The sequence below is a fragment of the Petromyzon marinus genome, chromosome 1 (genome assembly GCF_048934315.1).
Source record: "Petromyzon marinus isolate PM22_M1 ecotype Great Lakes invasive population chromosome 1, UKy_Petmar_22M1.pri1.0, whole genome shotgun sequence".
NCBI lineage: Eukaryota > Metazoa > Chordata > Hyperoartia > Petromyzontiformes > Petromyzontidae > Petromyzon > Petromyzon marinus.
Window position 1 is genome coordinate 16,153,027 of NC_133667.1, and position 27,160 is coordinate 16,180,186.

The window sequence follows — 27,160 nt, forward strand, 5'->3', positions numbered from 1 at the left end:
TCTGAGTTGGTCTGTAGTAAGGTAGGGCACTGATAAGGGGTTGACAGGTATGTAGTAGTGTAGTGTATAGTGTAAAGTATAGTAGTGTATAGTGTAGTGTATAGTGGTGTAGTGTATAGTAGTGTAGTGTATAGTGGTGTAGTGTATAGTGGTGTAGTGTATAGTGGTGTATAGTGGTGTAGTGTATAGTGGTGTAGTGTATAGTAGTGTAGTGTATAGTAGTGTAGTGTATAGTGGTGTAGTGTATAGTGGTGTAGTGTATAGTGGTGTAGTGTATAGTGGTGTAGTGTATAGTAGTGTAGTGTATAGTAGTGGAGTGTATAGTAGTGTAGTGTATAGTAGTGTAGTGTATAGTAGTGTAGTGTATAGGATGAACGTTGAGATTTATAAGGGGCACGGGGTGACCAGCAATGTCTGAGTTGGTCTGTAGTAAGGTTGGGCACTGATGAGGGGTTGGCACTTGGCAGGCATGCGCCGTAAAAAAAATCCCATCAGCACTGGTGGGGGAGAGACAAAGGCGGCCGGGCGTGGTGTCCCGTGCCGGCGTTCGTAGGTGCTGCTTTGCTCACTGACGGCACTTGCCCCCAGCAGTCTGGTGAGGCTACACGGAAGAGGGGGGCATCTTTGCCTTTGTTAGGAGATTTTTTTTTTTTACACCTTGCATCGACATGGCCAGGTTCGTCTTACTCATCCGTAGAGTACGATCCTTGCCAAACAATTAGGATTAAAAGCATCATCACCACCGTCATCATCATCTACTTTATCATCACCATCGATACATGTTGTTTCCCCTTTTATTCGACAGTAAAATATTGGCTCTTCTAAGAAATAAAATAAAAAAATAATCGATGAAAACAACAATTGCATCTTAATCCACCACCACCACCAAGTTTAAAAAATAAGAAAAAAACCGGCGAGTGCCCGTGGCAGACATGGACCCGGTCCTCCGAACATCGCCTCCAGTCTGTGACGACCAATGAGTGCTGGTTGTTGCTGGCCGCTTTACGTTCGACTCGGCACTCGTGGTTTGGCGAGTGTGTGTGCGAGCGCGCGCCGTGTGTGTACGGGTCGATACCCGCCTCACGGCCACCAACACCCGTGATGATTATGCTGAACCGGTCCCTGGGCCTCCTCTAGGTCGACTCAGCCGCAAATGAGAAACCTGGTATAGCGGTGTGCGTAGTAAACATCGCCACGACGGAGACAAAGGCGGCCGGGCGTGGTGCTGGCCACCCACCCCCTTCGTGTGCCACGGTGCCGGCCTTCATAGGAGCTTGCGAACAGCACTTGCCCCGTCAGTCTGTTAGAGGCTACACGGGGGATATTTGTCTTTGTCTCCTTCATAGGCGCTGCTGCTACTCGCTAACAGCACTTGCCCCATCAGTCTGCTAGAGGCTACACGGGGGATCTTTATCTTTATCTCCTTCATAGGCGCTGCTGCTGCTACTCGCTAACAGCACTTGCCCCGACAGTCTGTGAGAGGCTACACGGGGGACCTTTGTCTTTGTCTCCTTCATAGGCGCTGCTGCTACTCGCTAACAGCACTTGCCCCGACAGTCTGCTAGAGGCTACACGGGGGATCTTTGTCTTTATCTCCTTCATAGGCGCTGCTGCTACTCGCTAACAGCACTTGCCCCCAACAGTCTGCTAGAGGCTACACGGGGGATCTTTGTCTTTGTCTCCTTCATAGGCGCTGCTGCTACTCGCTAACAGCACTTGCCCCAATAGTCTGTTAGAGGCTACACGGGGGATCTTTGTCTTTATCTCCTTCATAGGCGCTGCTGTTACTCGCTAACAGCACTTGCCCCAATAGTCTGTTAGAGGCTACACGGGGGATCTTTGTCTTTATCTCCTTCATAGGCGCTGCTGCTACTCGCTAACAGCACTTGCCCCAACAGTCTGCTAGAGGCTACACGGGGGATCTTTGTCTTTGTCTCCTTCATAGGCGCTGCTGCTACTCGCTAACAGCACTTGCCCCGACAGTCTGTTAGAGGCTACACGGTGGGGGAGCTTTGTCTTTGGATGAGACGGACGACCACGAGGGGCGGTGGAGCTCGTTGAGAGACTCCAACCCCCCACCTCCCCCCCCCCCTTCTTTTAGAGGGGGGAGGAGGGGGGGGAGGGGTCGCTTAAGGTCACAGCTCCCGACTCGGGTGAGGGGGGGCTGAGAGGGTCCAAAGGTGGAGGGGGGGCAGAGGGGGAGGGGCAGAGGGGGCTGTGTCCCCCCCCCAAATTCTCAATGTCGTCGTGGCTTTTAACTCTCCAACACACAACCGCTCTAGTTGCTGTAGCAGTTAACGAATTTGGGCCGCGTTCTGTTTTTAGGTGACACAAACTCCCTTACCAATTGGCTGTGTCGGCTGGTGGCGGGCTTAACGACACAACACATTTATATTTTACGCGAACTAACCCCCCCCGCCACCCCCCCCCCCCCCACCGCGTGCCCCCCTAAAAAATAAAAAAAACTCTCATGGATATTGGTGGCGAAAGCCTCCTGCTGCTACTGCTGCTACGTGTTAAAATCCACGGCAAAAAAAAAAACCCTGGCACACCCCAAAGGGGTCGAGATGGGAGTCCTGGACCCTGGGGGGGGGGTCCATCAACCAGACCCCCCTGGGTTAAAGTGACTCGAGATGGAGTGTATGATGGGGGGGGGGGGGGGTTACATTTGTTTTAAAGTATTTGCATTACCACGTCAAATCCACACGGTTTAACCCCGTATCTCTCGTCCAGGGGATACTGAGTTTTCAGGTCCGTACGGCGATTACAAATCGTCTGTCTGTGCTTCTCCGGCGTGATGAGACTTTGTAGGATTAGGGGCACCGGGTGACCAATAAGGTCCCAATTGGTCTGCAATAAGGTAGGGCAGTGATAAGGGGTTGACAGGTGTGTAGAAGTGTAGTGTATAGTGTAAAGTATAGTAGTGTATAGTGTAGTGTATAATGTAGTGTATAGTGGTGTAGTGTATAGTGTGGTGTATAGTAGTGGTGTATAGTAGTGGTGTATAGTAGTGTATAGTAGTGTAGTGTATAGTAGTGTATAACAGTGTAGTGTATAGCGTAGTGTATGTGTAGTGTATAGTAGTGTATAGTGTAGTGTATAGTAGTGTAGTGTATAGCATGCATGGTTGAGATTCATCAGGCCACGGGGTGACTAAATAAATTCTGAATTAGTCTCTAATAAGGTAGGGCAGCGATAGGGAGTTAACAGGTATGGAATATACTGTATATATAAATATGCAAACTATCGTCAGGATTTTCCCTCCACCTCCCCCCAAGGTGGCAGGGTGGGCACTGGGGGTCCATCAACCGAAGCCCCCCTTTGGCTAATTTGTATTTGACCTTGGCAAGAAGTTTTTTTTTTTAATAAATCGGAGGTGCGATGTGCAAACCCTAACAAAAAAATTTTTGACGGCAAAAATATAATTTCATTAAAACGCGGGAGTTGTCTAAAGAGATGAGAGACAACTAAAATATATAAAGTTACACGCACGTATTGTTGTTGTTGTAGCATATATAAACAACACCGACTTGTCGGGTGCGCTGAGGTTTTAGTTGTTGGCGCGCAATCTCACCACGGGGTGCGCACTGTAGCACAGCGCGCACTGTACGTACTGTAGCAGTGCGCACTGTACGTACTGTAGCACAGTGCGCACTGTACGTACTATGGGTACGTTGTTTCTTTTCACTGTCCGGCAATGCCCACTAGTACAGAGCGCTGTGGTACAGTAGTACAGTGCGCGCTGGGGGGTACAGTGCGCTACTGTGGTACAGTGCGCTACTGTAGCACAGTGCGCACTGTAGTACTGTAGCACTGTAGTACCGTAGCACTGTATACCGTGGCGCAATGTTCACCGCGGTACAGTTCGTGCTGTACTGCGTGCGTGCTGTGACACTGTAGTTGTCGTACACGCCGCCTGCTAGGAATGACGAGTGAGGTGGTGTCCCGTTTCTCGTCCCCTGTGCACCGCGGTACGATCTGTACTTTAGGGGCCGTCCATAAATGACGTCACGCGATTTTGGACGTCATGCGACGTCACAAAAAGTCAGACCCCCCCCCCTGAAATGACGTCACAAAGCTCTGCCCCACCCACCCCCCCCAAAATAAAACATGCTTCAAATCGCTTTAAACTATTGTCATTGTAGTGCGTATTTAATGTGCCGCTGCACTCTAATGTTGTAGGAGAAACATTTATTAAAAAGTCTATTTAATTACATAGAACGTGTTGTCTATATTTATTTAAAGTTGCGCTTTTTGATGTGACGTCACATTTCTCAAACCCTCCCCTCATCGTCACAAATGTCTGACCCCCCCCCCCCCTTAGGTGCATGACGTCATTTATGGGCGGCCCCTTAGTTGTAGAAAGGTAGTGTATTCTATTTTTTGTAGCGTGTGTACTTGTATGTACTGTGTGTACTGTAGCACTGTGTGTACTTGTATGTACTGTGTGTACTGTAGCACTGTGTGTACTGTAGCACTGTGTGTACTGTAGCACTGTGTGCACTGCGTGTGTCGCTTGTGTACACTGCGTGTGTCGCTTGTGTACACTGCGTGTGTCGCTTGTGTACACTGCGTGTGTCGCTTGTGTACACTGCGTGTGTCGCTTGTGGACACTGCGTGTGGCGCTTGTGTACACTGCGTGTGTCGCTTGTGTACACTGCGTGTGTCGCTTGTGGACACTGCGTGTGGCGCTTGTGTACACTGCGTGTGTCGCTTGTGTACACTGCGTGTGTCGCTTGTGTACACTGCGTGTGTCACGCAGTGTACACTGCGTGTGTCACGTGTGCACACACGTTCCGTACAGAGTCAACGCAATGGCCTTCTGGGAACTTCCCACCAATGGCAGAGGTTGGGGAGTGGTGGGGAATTGAAACATCCTTCAAACTGGCGGTGTTGACGGTGGTGAGGTGTGTGTGGTGGTGAGGTGTGTGTATGGTGAGGTGTGTGTGTGGTGGTGTGTGTATGGTGAGGTGTGTGTGTGGTGGTGAGGTGTGTGTATGGTGAGGGGTGTGTATGGTCAGGTGTGTGTGTGGTGAGGTGTGTGTGTGTGGTGAGGTGTGTGTGTGGTGAGGGGTGTGTGTGTGGTGAGGTGTGTGTGTGGTGAGGTGGGTGTGTGGTGAGGTGTGGTGTAGTGTGGGTGTGTGGTGTGGTGCGGTGTGCGGTGTGTGGTGTGATGCAGTGTGGGTGTGTGGTGTAGTGTGGGTGTGTGGTGTGGTGCGGTGTGCGGTGTGTGGTGTGATGCAGTGTGGGTGTGTGGTGTGATGCAGTGTGGATGTGTGGTGTGGTGCGGTGTGCGGTGATCAATCCTTGTCCACTTTACAGTACAGAATAAGCGATACAATCATGGCAGCCAACTGTGGGAAAAGACAACCACACACAGACACACAGGAATAGCAACGAATTAGTTTCATACTAAATCATTATCACATTTCTCTCTCCATCTCCTTCCATGTCCATTCTCTTGTTCTCCTCGTTCCCAATCTTCTCTCTCTCTGTCTCTTTCTCGGTCTTCGGTCCTTCTCCATCCTCGCATCCCTCCATTACAAACAACTTCCCCTGCAGATTCAGCAACACTGCCCATAGACTCAGCACTGCACCATCGACTCAACACTGCCCAAAGACTCAGCACTGCACCATAGACTTAACACTGCACCATAGACTCAACACTGCACCATATACTCAACACTGCCCCATAGACTCAACACTGCACCATAGACTCAACACTGCACCATAGACTCAACACTGCCCATACACTCAACACTGCACCATAGACTCAATACTGCCCATAGACTCAACACTGCCCATAGACTCAACACTGCCCATAGACTCAGCACTGCCCCTAGACTCAGCACTGCACCATAGACTCAGCACTGCACCATAGACTCAGCACTGCCCCTAGACTCAACACTGCACCATAGACTCAACACTGCCCATAGACTCAACACTGCACCATAGACTCAACACTGCACCATAGACTCAACACTGCACCATAGACTCAGCACTGCACCATAGACTCAACACTGCCCATAGATTCAACACTGCACCATAGACTCAACACTGCCCGTAGACTCAACACTGCCCATAGACTCAGCACTGCACCATAGACTCAACACTGCCCATAGACTCAACACTGCCCATAGACTCAACACTGCACCATAGACTCAACACTGCACCATAGACTCAGCACGGCACCATAGACTCAACATTGCACCATAGACTCAGCACTGCACCATAGACTCAACACTGCCCCTAGACTCAACACTGCACCATAGACCCAACACTGCCCATAGACTCAACACTGCCCCATAGACTCAACACTGCCCCATAGACTCAACACTGCCCCATAGACTCAACACTGCCCATAGACTCAACACTGCGTCCTCCCGAAATCCATAAAGTTAGCAGAGACTCGACACCCCATTGCCCCACAACCCCCAACCCCTGCCATAGGAATGTGGATTTTCCACCACTGGCCCTGCAGGGCTGTTGAACAGGAGATGACCCAGTGACTCGGATGCCCTGGGCACCTAGTGATCAAGTTACCAAGTTACCAAGTGACCCGGTGCCCCAGTTACCCATTGACCCAGTCTCCCAGTGAACTGGTGACCCAGTTACCCGGTGACCCAGTGACTCGGGTGCCCTGGTCACCAAGTGACCAAGTTACCAAGTTACCCAGTGACTCGGTGCCCCAGTTACCCAGTTACCCATCGACCCAGTCTCCCTGTGAACTGGTGACACAGTTACCAGGTGACCCAGTGACTTGGGGAGCCAGCTAGTGACCCGGTGACCTCCTCTTACCTCGAGTCCGCAGGTGCCTGCAGCGATGCCTCCAATGATGTAGGCGTTCTTCTCAAAGAGGTACTTCAGCTGATCGTAGCAACCCTACAGACACGCGAGCACAAAGATAAAGATCCCCCCATATAGCCTGCAACGGACTGTTGGGGCAAGTGCTGTTAGCGAGTAGCACCTGTGAAGGCCGGCACAGCGCACGAGGTGGGTGGGTGGCCAGCACCACACCCCGGCCCGATGCTTATACACTGCACACCGGGTACTCATTTGAGGCTGAGTCAACCTAGGGGGAGGCCCCGGACCGGTTCAGAAAATTGATTGATTAAATATGGCAGGGATTGTGAGGGGGGTCACTGTGGAATGTCTTGGTGACGACAAAAATGTACAACGGCTAAAACTGTTCCTGTTAAAGAATAACTAATTGGGGAGGGAAGAGAAAAAACCTAAATAGATGCAAGTGTATACCATCACCTATGTTTGTTTATTTAAGTCGGCATGTGCAGTGTCCATCTGCCCTGTATATCTGCTACGATTGTGTACAAGTAGCTCTTGCTCTGCGTGATGCGGCTCTCCCAGAACTATTTCAGTCAAAGACACAACAACAACAACACAAACCCCCAATGGCTCTTCGTCTGTTTTGAAAGGTTTACCAGACACCCCCTCCCGCCCCTGCCCTATCCTAATGCCTGGATAAGGGGACCCCCCCCTGCCCTATCCTAATGCCTGGATAAGGGGAACCCCCCTGCCCGATCCTAATGCCTGTATAAGGGGACCCCCACCCTGTCCGATCCTAATGCCTGGATAAGGAGACCCCCCCTGCCTGATCCTAATGCCTGGATAAGGGGACCCCCCCCCCTGTCCAATCATAATGCCTGGATAAGGGGACCCCCCCCGTGCCTGATCCTAATGCCTGGATAAGGGGACCCCCCCCTGTCCAATCATAATGCCTGGATAAGGGGACCCCCCCCTGCCTGATCCTAATGCCTGGATAAGGGGACCCCCCCCCTGTCCGATCCTAATGCCTGGATAAGGGGACCCCCCCCCTCCCCCCTCCTTGCAGAGGCCTTGCACCGTCACTCACATTGAGGTAGGAGTTGCTGCAGGTGCCGTTGGACGAGGAGGTGGAGTTGAAGGTGCCCGGCAAGGTGGAGTTGAAGGTGGTGGGGGAGGAGGAGGTGGGGGAGGAGGAGGTCGCGTTGACGGAGGTGGAATTGGAGGCGGTGGAGAAGATGGTAGAGGCGGCGGTAGAGGTCGGTGACGAGGTGGGTTTGGAGGAGCAGCATTGTTTCGGGTACAAACTGTTCCCATGGCTTTGGAAGTACGAACCATCGAAGTCCGTGTAGTTGGTGAAGCCGCAGCATTGGAACTGGCGAAGGAAGAAACAAAACCTCCCATGGATGATATTGGTCGCGAAAGCCTACGTGTTAAACTGAGACAAGAGGCGATGAAATTAAGCTATTAGCACGCGCGCGTGTGTGTGTGTACCATGCGTGTGGGGGAGCGGTAGGGTAGTGGTTAGCGCGCCACTGGGGAGACAAAGGAGGCGGGGCGTGGTGCTGGCCACCCACCCCCTCGTGTACCGTTCCGGCCATCATGGGTGCTCGCTAACAGCACTTGCCCCTACAGTCTGTTAAAGGCTATACAGGGGATCTTTATCCTTATATATGGTGGTGAGATGTTAACTCCCTCGCCTGGTATACAGGAAGTCGTGGGTTCGATCCCAACCCTGACGCCTGCTGCTGCTGTATATTTGGAGTTTGCATGTCTCCCCGTGGTCGCGTGGATTTTTCTCCAGGGTCCTCCGGTTTTTCCCCTCCACATTGAGGATCAACTTGTCTTAAGAGTATTTGCCTGCTGCTGCTCTACATGTACACGTGATGATGACACGTGATGATGCCACTGCGTTGAGCTGTCGTTTGTGATAGCCAGTGTCGCTTCTGAAAATCTACACGGCTAATTGGGGGTCTTCGTTTGAGTTGAAATCGTTAATGTTACGCATCGTGTAGGCAAGTGATGCGTACAAGCATAATTATGGATACACTTTCATAAATCGCAGAGACAATGACAAGAACAACAGCAGTAGCAAGCAGCAGCTGCCGTTTGCCAGTAAGTGGCGGTGACGTCACCACAGCGCTCGTGCCAGGCTAGGTGCACTTTGAGGCTATCACGTGAAAGTGTCGAAGGCTTGCCCACTTGCAGGAGGAGGTCACGGGACAGACCCAGGTGGTGCCGTGGGGTTGACGGACTTGAGAAGACTGGACAGAGGCAGCGAGCCGCGCACCCCAGACAAAAGACAAAGATCCCCCGTGTAGCCTCTAACAGACTGTTAGGGCAAGTGCTGTTAGCGAATAGCAGCACCTCTAAAGGCGGGCATGGCACACGAGGGGGTGGGTGGCCAGCAACCACGCCTGACCGCATTTTTGTCTCCCCAGTGGCGAGGTTTACTACACACCGCACCAGGTTAGTCATTTGAAGCTGAGTCGACCTAGAGGAGGCCCAGAACCGGTTTAGATAATCGTCACTGCTGGTGTTGGCCGTGAGCGGGAATCAAACCCGGGTCACCGGGTTCGTAGCGCAGCGTGGCGCTAACCGCTACACTACCACTCTCCACACACAAACACAGACACACACACCCAGACACACAGAGAGACACACAAACACACCCAGACACACAGAGAGACACACACACAGACACAGACACACAGAGAGACACACACACACACAGACACAGACACACAGAGAGACACACACACACACACACACCCAGACACACAGAGAGAGACACACACACACACACCCAGACACACAGAGAGAGACACACACACACACACACCCAGACACACAGAGAGACACACACACACACACACCCAGACACACAGAGAGACACACACACACACACCCAGACACACAGAGAGACACACACACACACACACCCAGACACACAGAGAGACACACACACACACACCCAGACACACAGAGAGACACACACACACACACCCAGACACACAGAGAGACACACACACACCCAGACACACAGAGAGACACACACACACACACCCAGACACACAGAGAGACACACACACACACACACCCAGACACACAGAGAGACACACACACACACACCCAGACACACAGAGAGACACACACACACACACACCCAGACACACAGAGAGACACACACACCCAGACACACAGAGAGACACACACACACACCCAGACACACAGAGAGACACACACACACCCAGACACACAGAGAGACACACACACACCCAGACACACAGAGAGACACACACCCAGACACACAGAGAGACACACACACACACCCAGACACACAGAGAGACACACACACACACAGACACACAGAGAGACACACACACACACACACCCAGACACACAGAGAGACACACACACACCCAGACACACAGAGAGACACACACACCCAGACACACAGAGAGACACACAGAGAGACACACACACCCAGACACACAGAGAGACACACAGAGAGACACACACACCCAGACACACAGAGAGACACACACACACACACCCAGACACACAGAGAGACACACACACACACACCCAGACACACAGAGAGACACACACACACACACCCAGACACACAGAGAGACACACACACACACACCCAGACACACAGAGAGACACACACACACACCCAGACACACAGAGAGACACACACACACACACCCAGACACACAGAGAGACACACACACACACACCCAGACACACAGAGAGACACACACACACACACCCAGACACACAGAGAGACACACACACACACACCCAGACACACAGAGAGACACACACACACACACCCAGACACACAGAGAGACACACACACACACACCCAGACACACAGAGAGACACACACACACACACACACCCAGACACACAGAGAGACACACACACACACCCAGACACACAGAGAGACACACACACACACCCAGACACACAGAGAGACACACACACACACCCAGACACACAGAGAGAGACACACACACACACACCCAGACACACAGAGAGAGACACACACACACACACCCAGACACACAGACACACACACACACACACCCAGACACACAGAGAGAGACACACCCAGACACACAGAGAAACACAGACACACACACACCCAGACACACAGAGAGACACACACACACACCCAGACACACAGAGAGACACACACACACACACACCCAGACACACAGAGAGACACACACACACACACACCCAGACACACAGAGAGACGCACACACAGACCCAGACACACAGAGAGACGCACACACAGACGCACACACAGACACACACACACCCAGACACACAGAGAGACACACACACACACCCAGACACACAGACACACACACACCCAGACACACAGAGAGACACACACACACACCCAGACACACAGAGAGACACACACCCATACACACAGAGAGACACACACACAGACACACAGAGAGACACACACACACCCAGACACACAGAGAGACACACACACACCCAGACACACAGAGAGACACACACACACCCAGACACACAGAGAGACACACACACACCCAGACACACACCCAGACACACAAACACCCAGACACACACACACCCAGACACACAGAGAGACACACACACACACCCAGACACACAGAGAGACACACACACACCCAGACACACAGAGAGACACACACACACCCAGACACAGAGAGACACACACACACACCCAGACACAGAGAGAGAGACACAAAGATAAAGACAAAGATCCCCCATATAGCCTGTAACAGACTGTAGGGGCAAGTGCTGTTAGCGAGCACCTATGAAGGCCAGAACGGTACACGAGGGGGTGGGTGGCCAGCACCACGCCCGACCGCCTTTGTCTCCCTAGTGGCGATGTTTACACACCGCACCAGGTACTCATTTGAGGCTGAGTCGACCTAGGGGAGGCCCGGGACCGGTTCAGATAATCGTCACTGGTGTTGGCCGTGAGCGGGAATCGAACCCAGGTCGCCAGGTTCATAGCGCAGCGCGCTAACCGCTACACTACCGCTCCCCACAAACACACACACACACCCAGACACACAGAGAGACACACACACACCCAGACACACACCCAGACACACAAACACCCAGACACACACACACAGACACCCAGACACCCAGACAGACACACACACAGACACACACCTCCTGCATGATGGCGTTCCACGCGTCGGTGATGACCTGCTTGGAACCCGTCTGCCCATAATCTTCCTTGATGCTCTTCATGGCCTGCCCTTGCAGCAGGCTCGCCACCTGCACCCGCCCCGAGCCGCGCCACGCCAGGGTTAGCCCTCCGCCCGTCGCTCATCCGACCGCCGCGCGTCCGCCCCGGACCCCAGTTCGACGCTCGAGAGACACCCCCTCGCCCCCGCACCGGAGCGCGGGAGAGCCACCGTGGCGCGTTTTATTTTTTGTTATCACCACCGAAGGCTGCTCACGGGTCTACAGCCCCCCGTGCACGAACCGCACCGCCCACGGTAGAAGCCACCGACCCTCCTGACGAAGGCGATCGGTGCCACGGGCACCGCCCCGTCAAGCGAGTGCAGGGAATGAGCGGTCGAAGGCCGAGTTCTCGTTCTGCCGGCGTCGAAAGTTAACCCCACTCTTTCACCCGAAACAAAAAAAACTAAAAAAACTTACTTTATAATGGTTTAAGCAATGGATATGAATACATGAAGATACTAATTATAAACGCTTCATGTTCGAACAAGCGGTTAACCGATTAAATCATTCATGTTTCCTGGACCTACAACGGCCCTTCGCTAACAGGAGAATGGTCGGTAAGCGAACATATTGGGCTCTATATTCTTGGTTCTTTCGGTAAAGTCACGTTGAAGGGAAACAATAAAATATATATAAAACAATAAAATTCTCACGACGTTTCGACTGTAACACAAACAGTCATCATCAGGTGTGAAAACCAACGGCAAGAAGCATTCGAAAGAAGTGGCGGTCTGTATTATTTATTTATTTTTAAGCGTTAGCGCCACGGAGAGCGATTTGACAGTTTGTTTAGATGGACGAGTCCATCTATGTTCGGAAAAGAGGAGGGGGGAGACGAAAAATTAATGTATGCTGTCTGAAAGCCACCGTAAGCGTGAACAATCAATTAAGACCTGAAATAGTTTATCCAATCCTTACAATGATTGCTAAGCCAGAATCCATCTTCTCGGTTGAAATTGTCTCTGTGTTTGTATATGTGGATAGCCTCATGAACGAATCTCTCATGGTAGCCAGATGGCTTGCAACGTGACTTTACCGAGAGAACCAAGAATATGAATCACTGCAGTCACGAAAGCTTTAAATCAAAATATTGGGCTCTATGGAGGCACTACACTACACTACACCCTGGGCTCTATAGAGGCCCGTCGTTAAGCGATTTCTCGTTAACAGTGGTGCTCGTTACCAGGGGTTCCAATCTATTTTAAATGTTTCAAGCGGCCACGCAGTTAATTTTGTCGCCATCGCCACTGCGCGCTGCGTCGTGCCACGGTATGAAGCATGCGAACGCGGTCGGTTGCTGAAGAGCAGGTAACCACGGCAACAGCAGAGCAGATAACAACGGCCACAGCAGAGCAGGTAACCATGGCAACAGCAGAGCAGGTAACGGCCACAGCAGAGCAGGTAACCACGGCAATAGAAGAGCAGGTAACCACGGCAATAGAAGAGCAGGTAACCACGGCAATAGAAGAGCAGGTAACAACGGCAACAGCAGAGCAGGTAACAACGGCAACAGCAGAGCAGGTAACCACAGCAACAGAAGAGCAGGTAACCACGGTAACAGAAGAGCAGGTAACAACGGCAACAGAAGAGCAGGTAACCACGGCAACAGAAGAGCAGGTGACCACAGCAACAGAAGAGCAGGTAACCACGGCAACAGCAGAGCAGGTAACCACGGCAACAGAAGAGCAGGTAACCACGGCAACAGCAGAGCAGGTAACCACGGCAACAGCAGAGCAGGTAACAACGGCAACAGCAGAGCAGGTAACCACGGCAACAGCAGAGCAGGTAACCACGGCAACAGCAGAGCAGGTAACCACGGCAACAGCAGAGCAGGTAACCAGGGCAACAGCAGAGCAGGTAATAACGGCAAAAAATTTCGAACCAGGGAGCCGTAGAGCAGAGCCGAAATCCCGGCAGCCACCTCGGCGATGAAGATGATGAGCACGATGATGAAGAACTGCACGCGACATCACCGGAAAAATCGTCAACATCGCGGTCGACATCGTCGTCAACATCGCGGTCAACATCGTCATAAACATCGTCATAAACATCGCGGTCAACATCGTCGTCAACATCGCGGTCAACATCGTCGTCAACATCGCGGTCAACATCGTCGTCAACATCGTCGTCAACATCGTCGTCAACATCGTCGTCAACATCGTCGTCAACATCGTCGTCAACATCGTCGTCAACATCGTCATAAACATCGCGGTCAACATCGCGGTCAACATCGTCGTCAACATCGTCGTCAACATCGCGGTCAACATCGTCGTCAACATCGCGGTCAACATCGCCGTCAACATCGTCGTCAACATCGCGGTCGACATCGTCGTCAACATCGTCGTCAACATCGTCGTCAACATCGTCGTAAACATCGTCGTAAACATCGTGGTCGACATCGTGGTCAACATCGTCGTCAACATCGTCGTCAACATCGTCGTCAACATCGTCGTCAACATCGTCGTCAACATCGTCGTCAACATCGCGGTCAACATCGCCGTCAACATCGCCGTCAACATCGTCGTCAACATCGTGGTCGACATCGCGGTCGACATCGTCGTCAACATCGTCGTCAACATCGCCGTCAACATCGTCGTCAACATCGTCGTCAACATCGTCGTCAACATCGCGGTCGACATCGTCGTCAACATCGTCGTCAACATCGTCGTCAACATCGTCGTCAACATCGTGGTCGACATCGTCGTGAACATCGCGGTCGACATCGTCGTCAACATCGTCGTCAACATCGCGGTCGACATCGTCGTCAACATCGCCGTCAACATCGTCGTCAACATCGTGGTCGACATCGTCGTCAACATCGCCGTCAATATCGTCGTCAACATCGTGGTCGACATCGTCGTCAACATCGCGGTTGACATCGCGGTCGACATCGTCGTCAACATCGTCATCAACATCGTCGTCAACATCGCGGTCGACATCGTCGTCAACATCGTGGTCAACATCGTGGTCAACATCGCGGTCAGCAAGGTAGTTAACATCTCCTAGCCACCGTGATGATGATGACAGAGAGAGACACGCAAACTCCAAATCTACAGCAGTAGCAGCAGGCATCGTCAGGGTCAGGATCGAACCCACGACCTCCTGCGTACCGAGGCGAGGCAGTCAACTCCCCCCACCACCCCCCACCACCCCCCACCACCGTGGGCGCCCCAGCTGACCTCAACTCCCCCCACCCCCCCCCCCCCACCACCGTGGGCGCCCCAGCTGACCGTCATGAGCAAGCACTTGCTCTCCTTCCAGGCGGCAAAGCATCCCAGGACGCCGAAGATGATGAGCAGCCCGCCGGCCGCGATGCAGAAGTAGCCGACGTTCACGAAATGGACGGCCAGGTCGGGCCCCAGGATGCGAGTGAACGAACTTCCATCAACCTTGATCCAGACGCCGGCTCCCAGCAGGAGGCATCCGCCGAGCTGACGGGGAAAAGGGGGTGGGGGGGGGTGCGAGCGCGAAACGTCTGAACTGGAGTTCTTCACGCGACGACGGCGGCGGCGGTGGCTTTAAGTGCTCCGTGGGTAGAGATCGGCGCGGTGTTCCAAGCGGTTCGATTTGCGAGCGCTGGGGGGGTAGGGGGACGGCGGTGTCAGCGGCGGGGGCGGGGGGGGGGGGGGGTTTGTTGTTGTTGTTGTTGTTGCGGCGACCGCGCACTTACGAACACGATCACGTTGAAGAACACCATCATCCCGCGGAGGAACCCGTAGCAGCTCATGGCGGTCGGTCGGTCGGTCGGTCGGTCTGGTGGTGGTGGTGGCTGTTTGTGGGCGCGATCACCGACTCGCCTCGCTCACCTGCACAGGTACACAACGGCCGCTGATGACCCACGAACCCTCACCCACAGCAGTAGTGGCAGGCAGGCAGGCAGGCGGCGGCGGCGGCGTCCTCACGGTCGCGAGGCGAGGCGAGGGAGTTCGCGAACTCCCTCGCCTCGCCTCCCCTCGCCGCCAGCCGCCGCCGCTGTCACGTCGACGAGTCCCCGGCAGGTTCCGGGGAAGTTGCAGGCCGATCGCGGAAACACAATATTGCAACTTGGCAGGTCGCCGGGGGGGTAACTTCCAAGGCACGTTGCAATGGCGGCGGTGTCGCGTGCTGAAAAAAAACTTATTTCGCACCGCACGTTGCTAATTGCTAATCGGTGGTGCGCACCACGAACTACAAAAATGAAACGTCCGAGAACAACATGCGATCAAGCGTCTTGACCCCATCGCGTGTGAAGGGTCTCAGGGTCTCATTCAGATTGAGACGGTGGCAGCGGGCGGTGTCTACAGAGCAGTGTGCTTCTTATCATCATTGCTGCAGCCTTGCACACACCCCCACACCGCCATCCTCCGGTTCTCAACCGTTAACAAAGCACGTAAACAATGTTCATGTCTACGAGAGGGCTTTGATGGGCACGAAGCAAAGTCGTCACTGACACGTTGGGCCCGCGCTCACTTCGTGCCTTCGATGATTGACGAGAACCACAGGGATTAAAAGCTTCAGAACAAGCCTGAGCAGAAACGCCATCAGACGTCCTGAGCCCATTGTGTGGGAGAGGGCATTCAGAGAGAGGGGGTCTGAACCGTTGGACAAACAGCGCCGTTGATTGTTGTTCATGAATTTGCTGTGAACGCGACGTCTCGCAGAAGACAAAGAAACCCACCCCCGTATGGCCTTGCCAGACTTTTGCGGCAAGTGCTGTTAGCGAGGAGCAGCAGCACCTATGAAGTAGACAAAGATCCCCCGTGTAGCCTGCAACAGCACTTGCCCCAGCAGTCTGTTAGAGGCTACACGGGGGATCTTTGTCTTTGTCTCCTTCATAGGCGCTGCTGCTACTCGCTCACAGCACTTGCCCCGACAGTCTGTTAGAGGCTACACGGGGGGTCTTTGTCTTTGTCTCCTTCATAGGCGCTGCTGCTACTCGCTCACAGCGCTTGCCCCGACAGTCTGTTAGAGGCTACACGGGGGATCTTTGTCTTTGTCTCCTTCATAGGCGCTGCTGCTACTCGCTAACAGCACTTGCCCCGACAGTCTGTTAGAGGCTACACGGGGGAGCTTTGTCTTTGTCTCCTTCATAGGTGCTGCTGCTGCTACTCGCTAACAGCACTTGCCCCGACAGTCTGTTGAGGCTACACGGGGGAGCTTTGTCTTTGTCTCCTTCATAGGCGCTGCTGCTACTCGCTAACAGCACTTGCCCCGACAGTCTGTTGAGGCTACACGGGGGGTCTTTGTCTCTGTGTTAAACAATCTATTCTCTCCACGGCTGACACCAATTGTTGATTCAACGTCCTCTGCTTGGCCTCGTTTTTCTCCCCGGCACGTTCACGGCGGCGTGGCTTGGGTCAACTCCGCTGGCATTTGATGAACTTCTAAAAAGTTGAAGATCAGTGCCGGACTAAGCGAGTGCGGGGGCCTGGAGGGGTGGGTGGGGTGGGGTGGGTGGGGGGAGTGGGGGGTGGGGGGTGGGTGGGGTGGGGGGTGGTGGACCCGACCACCGCGCCACGGGCCCCGTGCGGTGGCACCGTCCGAGTCCGTCCTCGTTGAGAGCCACTCACGGTGCCCGGTGGGGGGGGGGGCACATCCGGGAGGGAGAGGAGAGAGCTGGTGGTGGTGGTGGTGGGTGGGTGGTGGGTGTGTATGTGGTGTGTGTGTGTGTGGTGTGTGTGTGGTGGGTGATGGGTGTGTGTGTGGTGTGTGGGTGGGTGGTGGTGGGTGTGTAGTGGTGGGTGGGTGGGTGGTGGTGGGTGTATGGTGGTGGGTGGGTTTGTGGTGCTGGGTGTGTGATTGGTGGTGTTGGTGGGGGGAAACACCGCACTGCAGCAGCGAGCAGCAACACTTGACACGGACGGGGTGGGGGGGGGGGAGAATAAATGAAAAAAATATTCCGCCTCTTTTGTTTGTTGTTCAAGCATCAACCAAAGCCAAAGATCCCCCGTGTAGCCTCTAACAGACTGTCGGGGCAAGTGCTGTTAGCGAGCAGCACCTATGAAGGAGATAAAGACAAAGATCCCCCGTGTAGCCTCTAACGAACTATTGGGGCAAGTGCTGTTAGTAGCGAGTAGCAGCAGTGCCTATGAAGGAGACAAAGCCAAAGATCCCCCGTGTAGCCTCTAACAGACTGTCGGGGCAAGTGCTGTTAGCGAGCAGCAGCAGCAGCAGCGCCTATTGAAGGCCGGAACGGCACGCGAGGGGATGGTGTGGCGATCACCACGCCCGGTCGTCTTTGTCTCCCCCAGTGGTGACGTTTGACACACCGCACAGGTAAACATTTGAGGCTGAGTCGACTTGGAGGAGGCCCAGGTGTGGCCATGAGCGGGAATCGAACTCGGGTGGCAGGGTTCGTAGTGCAGCGTAGCGCTAACCGCTGCACCACCGCTCCTCAAAGCATCACCAAGCACGTGGGTCTCTATCCCGTGACCTCCTCCTGCACCTAGCCTTGCACAGCAGTCGACCCATAACACCTGGGTATCTGTCCCGTGACCTCTTCCTGCACCTAGCCTGGCACAGCAGTCGACCCATAACACCTGCGTCTTTGTCCCGTGACCTCCTCCTGCACCTAGCCTGGCACAGCAGTCGACCCATAACACCTGCGTCTCTGTCCCGTGACCTCCTCCTGCACCTAGCCTGGCACAGCACTCGACCCATGACACGTGGGTCTCTGTCCCGTCACCTCCTACCAGCAGCGAGCCTTCCACAAGTTCACGTGACAGCAGCCTCAAAGTGCACCTAGCCTGGCACAAGCACCCTGCATAACGTAGTCATATATAACACTCACACTCATATATAACACACACACCACACACACACACACAGACGTTTGGAGGCAAGTACTCGCGAGTGGCGAGCACTAAATGAAGGCCGACACTGTCGGCACACGAGAGAGGGGTGGGTGGTGACCAGCACCACGCCCCGGCCGCCTTTGTCTCCCCTCCACCCCTCCCCTCCTCCCCCTCGAAGTGCCAGGTACTCATTAGAGGCTGAGTCTGCGTCTCTCTCTCTCCCCGTGGTCGCGTGGATTTGTCTCCGGGTCCTCCCGGTCTTCCCCTCCACATTGAGAATAATCAACGTCACTACGCGTTTGGAGTTCCTTGGCCGCTGCTGTACATTTCCACGTGATGATCATGATCATGATGATGATCATGATGATGATCATGATGATCATCATGATGATGATCATCATGATGATGATCATCATGATGATGATCATCATGATGATAAGCCCACTTCGTTGTGGCTATCATTTGCGATGGCCCAGGGTCGCTTCTGACAAAGAGCTACACAAGCTCAGAGGGCCTTAGCTGGTAAAATAAAAAAGAAAGATTTTAGTTTTCGTGTCTGCGTGTGTGTCTGGTTGTAGCCAGCGGTAGTGGCAGCAATCAGCGCCACGCTGCGCTTCGAACCCGGCGACCCGAGTTCGATTCCCGCTCACGGCCACTACCAACACCCAGTGGCGATTATCTGTACCGGCGCTGGGCCTCCCCTAGGTCGACTCAGCCTGAGATGAGTACCTGGTGCGGTGTGTAGTAAACATCGCCGCTGGAGAGACAAAGGCGGCCGGGCGTGGTGCTGGCCACCCACCCCCTCGTGTGCCGTGCCGGCCTTCATAGGTGCTCGCTAACAACACTTGCTCCATCAGTCTGTTAGAGGCTACACGGGGGATCTTTGTCTACTTCATAGGTGCTGCTACTCGCTAACAGCACTTGCCCCGGCAATCTCTTGAGGCTATACGGGGGACCTTTGTCTTTGTGTGTCTGGTGTGAAGATGTTGAGATATCAAGGTGAGAATATTAGGCATAGCTCTAAGGTCAGTGTTGTATGGTCACCATCATCTCCGTCATCAATCACCACCATCACATTCGTCCTTAACGTCACCACCAGCATCATCATCATTACAATCATCATTAACCATTACCATCACCCAAACTATCATCATCATTAACACCATCATCATCATCACCACCGTCATTAACCATTACCACCACCCACACTACCATCATCATCACCATCAATACCACCATCATCATCACCACCACATTGAAATCCAATTATAATCATCACGGACATCATCGTCACCACCATCAAAGCCAAATATCCCCCGTGTAGCCTCTAACAGACTGTAGGGGCAAGTGCTGTTAGCGAGTAGCACCTATGAAGGCCGGCACGGCACACGAGGGGGTGGGTGGCCAGCACCACGCTCGTCCGCCTTTGTCTCCCCAGTGGCGATGTTTTTTTTTCACGCGGGGTACTCATTCGAGGCTGAGTCGACCTAGTTCAGAATACCGGAACTGGCGTTGGTGGTGGCCGCGAGTGGGAATCGAACTCGGGACGTTTGCTGGGTTCGTAGCGCAGCGCTCACCGCTACCACACAAACATCAACAGGATCATAAATCACCCCCCACTCACCCACCCCCACTCACCACTCACCCACCCCCACTCACCACTCACCCACCCCCACTCACCACTCACCCACCCCCAGCCACCCACCCACCCCCACTCACCCCCACTCACCCACCCCCACTCACCCACCCCCACTCACTCACCCACCCCCACTCACTCACCCACCCCCACTCACTCACCCACCCCCACTCACTCACCCACCCCCACTCACTCACCCACCCCCACTCACTCACCCACCCCCACTCACTCACCCACCCCCACTCACTCACCCACCCCCACTCACTCACCCACCCCCCACTCACCCACCCCCCACTCACCCACCCCCCACTCACCCACCCACCCCCACTCACCCACCCACCCCCACTCACCCACCCACCCCCACTCACCCACCCACCCCCACTCACCCACCCACCCCACTCACCCACCCACCCCACTCACCCACCCCCCACTCACCCACCCCCCACTCACCCACCCCCACTCACCCACCCCCCACTCACCCACCCCCCACTCACCCACCCCCCACTCACCCACCCCCCACTCACCCCCACCCACTCACCCACCCCCACTCACTCACCCACCCCCCACTCACCCACCCCCCACTCACCCACCCCCCACTCACCCACCCCCCACTCACCCACTCACCCACCCCCCACTCACCCACTCACCCACCCCCCACTCACCCACTCACCCACCCCCCACTCTCCCACCCCCAACTCACCCACCCCCACTCACCCACCCACCCCCCACTCACCCACCCCCCACCTCGCACGTGAAGAGCTCACGAGTGACGCCATCACACCGACTACCCCCCTCTCTTTAGGGAATTAAACGGCGGGAAATCCCCACCCCAAATCTGCCTGCCGCCTGATGATGCCGGTCGCAATTTATCGGCCGAAACGTCGAGGTTACTTAGATTGTAAAATGTTGTGGATTTGCTCTCCAACACACACGCGGTGTGCAGTGCTGCGCCGGTTAACGAATTGGCCACGTTCTTAATCCATGGGTCTTTCGGTAAAGTCACGTAGATAGCAAAATAATAATAAATAAAGTGATTACAAATATGAGTTCCTGATGACGATCGAAACGTCGTGATATTTGTAAATCACTTCATTTTGTATTATTTTTTTTTTCTATCTACGTGGACTTTACCGAGAGAACCATGGAATATGAATTCCTGCAGTCACGAAAATGTTCAAGCCAAAATGTGGCCGCGTTCTGTTTACGTGACGAACCCCTTTCACTCATCGTCCGTGTTTTTTTTTGTGGGTGGTGGCGGGTTTAACGACACAACATTTACATTTACGCGATCTAACCCAACACCAAAAAAACAACTCTATTATGACCATCATCATCATCACCGCCGCCACCATCACTCCATCTCCTCGACGGACGTTGTTCCATGTTCGGAACGCGGCGTTCTCACCGCCTACCCGGAGGTTTGCGTGGGGGTGGGGGAGCGTTAAGCATTTGCATCGCGTGATGCAAGAGGATGAGAACTCAAGAATCGATTTACATCTTTATTTGCGTCTTTCGGTGAAGTCACGTAGATCGGTTAACGCAAATAATCAAACTACAAAAAAACCTACGACGTTTCGATCGCAACACGAGCGGGTGATGGTCGCTTGTGTTTTTGTTATTTTTTTGAACTCATCTACGTGACCCTTTGGTTCATTCGGTAAAGTCACGTAGAAAATAAATACATTCAATAATAGAATACGACGTTCCGATCGCGACAAGCGACCGCCATCAGGTAGAACTGAATTTGAGAGAGAGACACACAGACAGACACACAAGCAGAGAGAGACACACAGAGACACACAGAGAGAGACACACAACATAGACACACAGAGACACACAGAGACAAACAGAGAGACACAGAGACACACACAGAGAGAGACAACACAGACCCACAGAGAGAGACAACACAGAGTCAAACAGAGAGACACAGAGACACACACAGAGGGAGACACACAGAGACACAACATAGACACACAGAGACACACACACAGACACACAACATAGACACACAACAGAGACACACAGAGACACACAGAGAGAGACCCACAGAGAGAGACAACAGAGACCCACAGAGAGAGACAACAGAGACCCACAGAGAGAGACAACAGAGACCCACAGAGAGAGACAACACAGAGACAGAGAGACACAACACAGAGACAGAGAGACACAACACAGAGACAGAGAGACACAGAGACACACACAGAGGGAGACACACATAGACACAGAGAGAGAGACACAACATAGACACACAGAGACACACACAGAGACACACAACATAGACACACAGAGACCCACAGAGACACACAAAGAGACACAGAGACACACACACAGAGACACACAACATAGACACACAAAGACACACAGAGAGAGACAACACAGAGACAAACAGAGAGACACAGAGACACACACAGAGACACACAGAGGGAGACACAGAGACACACAACATAGACACACAGAGACACACAGAGAGAGACAACACAGAGACACACAGAGAGACACAGAGACACACAACATAGACACACAGAGACCCAATGCCTCTGTGTCGAGGCCTTACATAGAGAGAGAGGAGGAGGGGGGGTAGATAGACAGGTGGGTCTGCTACCTACGTGACTTTACCTAAAGACCCAAAGAATATGAATTACTACTGCACTCACGAAAGCTTTAAGTCAAGTCTTCTTTGGTTCTTTCGGTAAAGTCACGTAGAATGAGAATAAAATAATAAATTGATAAAATAAAATAACACAATAATAATCTCACGACGTTTCGGCCACAACACAAGCGGCCTTCATCAGGTGAAGGGACGAGACTGTCTGGTAGGACAGCGCTGGAGTGAAAGAGCCACGTTCAGATCACGGCTTTTAAGCCTCAACTTTAGCACCCTCTGTTCCGACCATGGACGAACTCGTCCGTCTGAACGGGGCCCGTAGCTATCCGTGGTGCTAAAGTTGAGGCTAAAAGGCCGTGATCTGAACGTGGCTCTTTCACTCCAGCGCTGTCCTACCAGACAGTCTCGCCCCCTTCACCTGATGAAGGCCACTTGTGTTGTGGCCGAAACGTCGTGAGATTATTATTGTGTTATTTTATTTTATCAATTTATTATTTTAGTCTCATTCTACGTGGTGACTTTACCGAAAGAACCAAAAGAAGATGAATCATTGCAGTCACGAAAGCTTTAAATCTTTAAGTCAAGATTTAGTCGATTTACATATTTGCCAAATCGTCCTTACTTCGGGGGGGGGGGGGGGTATTGAATTTATGCATACCGTTATCTCTGCCCGACCGTGGCTCAGTCAAAGCAGGGTGGACGAGTGCTCGCTCGTCGCTGCCTGAATGGGCTGGGCGGTGCAGCGAGTAGGATCCGCCTGAGCGCACCGGCGCAAACCTGACAATCGTTTTTTTTTCACGCGCATGGCACAATCACATCGCATCGTCCGGTTGCGATGCGATTGTGTCAATGCCAACATTCTTAACAGCAGCAGCATTACGAAAATGCGAATACCCCCCCCCGCCTCCCTCCCACCGCCACCGTAGCCTCTGACAGGCTGTTACACATCTGTAAACCCCTTCTTACCAAGTGTCTAGCTTGTTACAGACCAATCCAGACCTATACGCTACACTGCACTATACACTACACTACTATACACTATACTACTAAACACTACACTATACATCACTACAAACCTGTCAATCCCTTATCAGTTATTGGTCACCCCGTGCCCCCTTATGAATCTCAACGTTCATCCTACAAAGTCCCATCACAAGGGGATAAACACAAACACACAGACACACAAAAACATTTATGTTGTTGCCCGAATTGGAACGTCTGGAACGCCGCCGTGTGGACCTGGAAGCTCAATTTCCCTGTACAAGAATACGGAGTATAAACCGTGTGGGTTGACACGTGTGCTGTTGAGGGCAAGTGCTGATAGCGAGTAGCAGCAGCAGCGCCTATGAAGGAGACAAAGACAAAGATCCCACGTGTAGCCTCTAACAGACTGTCGGGGCAAGTGCTGATAGCGAGTAGCAGCAGCAGCGCCTATGAAGGAGACAAGGACAAAGGCCCCCCGTGTAGCCTCTAACAGACTGTCGGGGCAAGTGCTGTTAGTGAGTAGCAGCAGCGCCTTCGAAAGCCGGGACTGCAACCCACACACACCCGGCCGTCTTTGTCTCCCCAGTGGCGATGTTTATACACCGCACCACGTACTCATTAGCAATTGGCACTTTTAAACCATTACCCCTGGCGCTTTAAAACCATTACCCCTGACACTTTGAAACCATTACCCCTGGCACTTTGAAACCATTACCCCTGGCACTTTGAAACCATTACCCCTGGCACTTTGAAACCATTGCCCCTGGCACTTTGAAACCATTGCCCCTGGCACTTTGAAACCATTACCCCTGGCACTTTGAAACCATTACCCCTGGCACTTTGAAACCATTGCCCCTGGCACTTTGAAACCATTGCCCCTGGCACTTTGAAACCATTACCACCGGCACTTTGAAACCATTACCCCCGACACTTTGAAACCATTACCCCTGGCACTTTGAAACCATTACCCCTGGCACTTTGAAACCATTACCCCTGGCACTTTGAAACCATTACCCCTGACACTTTGAAACCATTACCCCTGGCACTTTGAAACCATTACCCCTGGCACTTTGAAACCATTACCCCTGGCACTTTGCAACCATTACCCCTGGCACTTTGAAACCATTACCCCTGGCACTTTGAAACCATTACCCCTGGCACTTTGAAACCATTGCCCCTGGCACTTTGAAACCATTACCCCCGGCACTTTGAAACCATTACCCCCGACACTTTGAAACCATTACCCCTGGCACTTTGAAACTATTACCCCTGACACTTTGAAATTAGTATTTAAACTGAAGTGAGTTGCAATTACAATCGAGTAAATTAAAACCAACGAACCACAGACTCTAAAAAGACTCCGAAAAACTCAGCTCGCTCGCAAGACTCGTGGATAGTCTCGCACATCCGTTGAAGCCATTGAAATGCGTTTAAAACGTACAATTTAACATCGATTGCTCGCTACGTGTAACATTACGTATCACACGAAGGAGAAAGAACAACAGAGACATTAACATCAATGTCATCATGATCAACCTGTTTGTCCCTACGGTGGAACAAAAAAAAAGCAATCATCATCACATGGATCTCGCAAAGCTGAGCAGCAGGAGTTGAGTCTGGGCCTGTTCTTGAAGGAGCGATAATGCATCGTGCATAGCAGGGTGCTGTAGGCTGCTGGACTCGCCACGTTGTTAGCAACGGAGGCCACTGGCAGAGACGCACATGGTTGTACTGTACTTCAATGCTGCCTCGACTTTGCTCCTCAAACCCGCACTGAACAGCTCGGTGAAATGCGGTCGACGATTATCCGAACCGGTCCGTGGGCCTCCCGTAGGTCGACTCGGCCTCAATTGAGTATTTTACCTGGTGTCGATGTGTGTAAACATCGACACCGGGGAGACAAAGGCGGCCGGCGCGCGTGGTTTCTGACCACCGACCGCCTCGTGCACCAGTGCCGGCCTTCATAGATGCTGCTACTCGCTACTAACAGCACTTGCCCTAAAGGTATGTGAAGGCTACACGGGGGATCTTGGATGATGATGGTAGTGGTAGTGATGGTCCTATTTTTACCAGCAAGTGGTAATAGTAACAGCAATTCTAGCAAGACGGTGCGACCCAAACAATCGTTGTGAGCAACCAGCAGCAGCATCAGCATCATCATCAGCAACAGCATCAACAGCAGCAGCAACATCAGCATCAGCAACAACAGCATCAACAGCATCAACAGCAGCAGCAACATCAGCATCAGCAACAACAGCAGCATCAGCAACAGTATCAACAGCAGCATCAGCAACAACAGCAGCATCAGCAGCAACATCAGTAACATCAGCAACATCAGCAGTAACATCAGCAGCATCAGCAGCAACATCAGTAACATCAGCATCAACATCATCAGTACCCTTTGGTTTTATTCGGTAAAGTCACGGACAGTCCGGTCCCTTCACCTGATGAAGGCCACTTGTGTTGTGGCCGAAACGTCGTGATTTTTTTTACTTTACCGAATAAAACCAAAGAGTATGGATCATTGCAGTCACGAAAGCTTCAAATCTAGAATCATCAGTACCATCAGTAGTATCAGCAACATCATCAGTACCATCAGTAGTATCAGTAGCAACATCAGTAGTATCAGCAACATCATCAGTACCATCAGTAGTATCAGTAACATCATCAGTACCACCAGTAGTAGTATCAGAAGCTGTCCTTACCTGAACGCCCAGATCAGTAAGCACGCGTGCCTGTCGGCCAGTGAGTCAATGAATCAGCTGCTCCTGCTAACGCCCTATTCATTCACCAGATGCTCGCCAATACGCAAGCAAACAAACGTAAAAATATATATATTGGCGTAAGAATAAAACTGTTAAAACTTAAAAAAATATATTTAGGATTGTATCTATTATTTTTCTATTTGTACTCCTCTATCAGCCTATTGCGTTACGTCGCCGAAACAGCAAATAACTAAGATGTAAATAATATATTTATGTTAATTAATTGTATACAATCGGAACACCGCTATACACAACGCCCTGTCCGTAAATAATAGAGCAGTGAGGTTAAATCGCCTTTTATATGTAAGAATGTGGCTTGTGGGCGTGGCCCCGAGGGGGC

At 52.6% G+C, this 27,160-nt stretch overlaps 1 protein-coding gene across 1 annotated transcript; it reads right to left on the reverse strand.

Annotated features, from left to right (window-relative positions):
* Window positions 1-778: 778 nt before the first annotated feature.
* On the reverse strand, window positions 779-27,160 carry TSPAN1 (tetraspanin 1). Its single transcript, XM_032956333.2, has 8 exons — window positions 26,761-27,160; window positions 15,728-15,863; window positions 15,288-15,488; window positions 13,940-14,014; window positions 11,980-12,087; window positions 7,871-8,155; window positions 6,799-6,882; window positions 779-5,354 (listed from the first exon to the last, which is right to left on the reverse strand). Exons 2-8 carry the CDS (start codon window positions 15,782-15,784, stop codon window positions 5,301-5,303), a joined length of 864 nt encoding a protein of 287 aa, XP_032812224.1. The 5' UTR covers window positions 15,785-15,863; window positions 26,761-27,160; the 3' UTR covers window positions 779-5,300.

Coding starts and splice junctions, on each gene's coding strand:
- TSPAN1 (XM_032956333.2), bottom strand. CDS start 15,784: ATGAGCTGCTACGGGTTCCTCCGCGGGATGATGGTGTTCTTCAACGTG. Junction 8,156..11,979: donor GGAACGCCATCATGCAGGAG/GTGTGTGTCTGT, acceptor TTCCTTCGCCAG/TTCCAATGCTGCGGCTTCAC. Junction 5,355..6,798: donor CAGGCACCTGCGGACTCGAG/GTAAGAGGAGGT, acceptor CTTTTCCCACAG/TTGGCTGCCATGATTGTATC.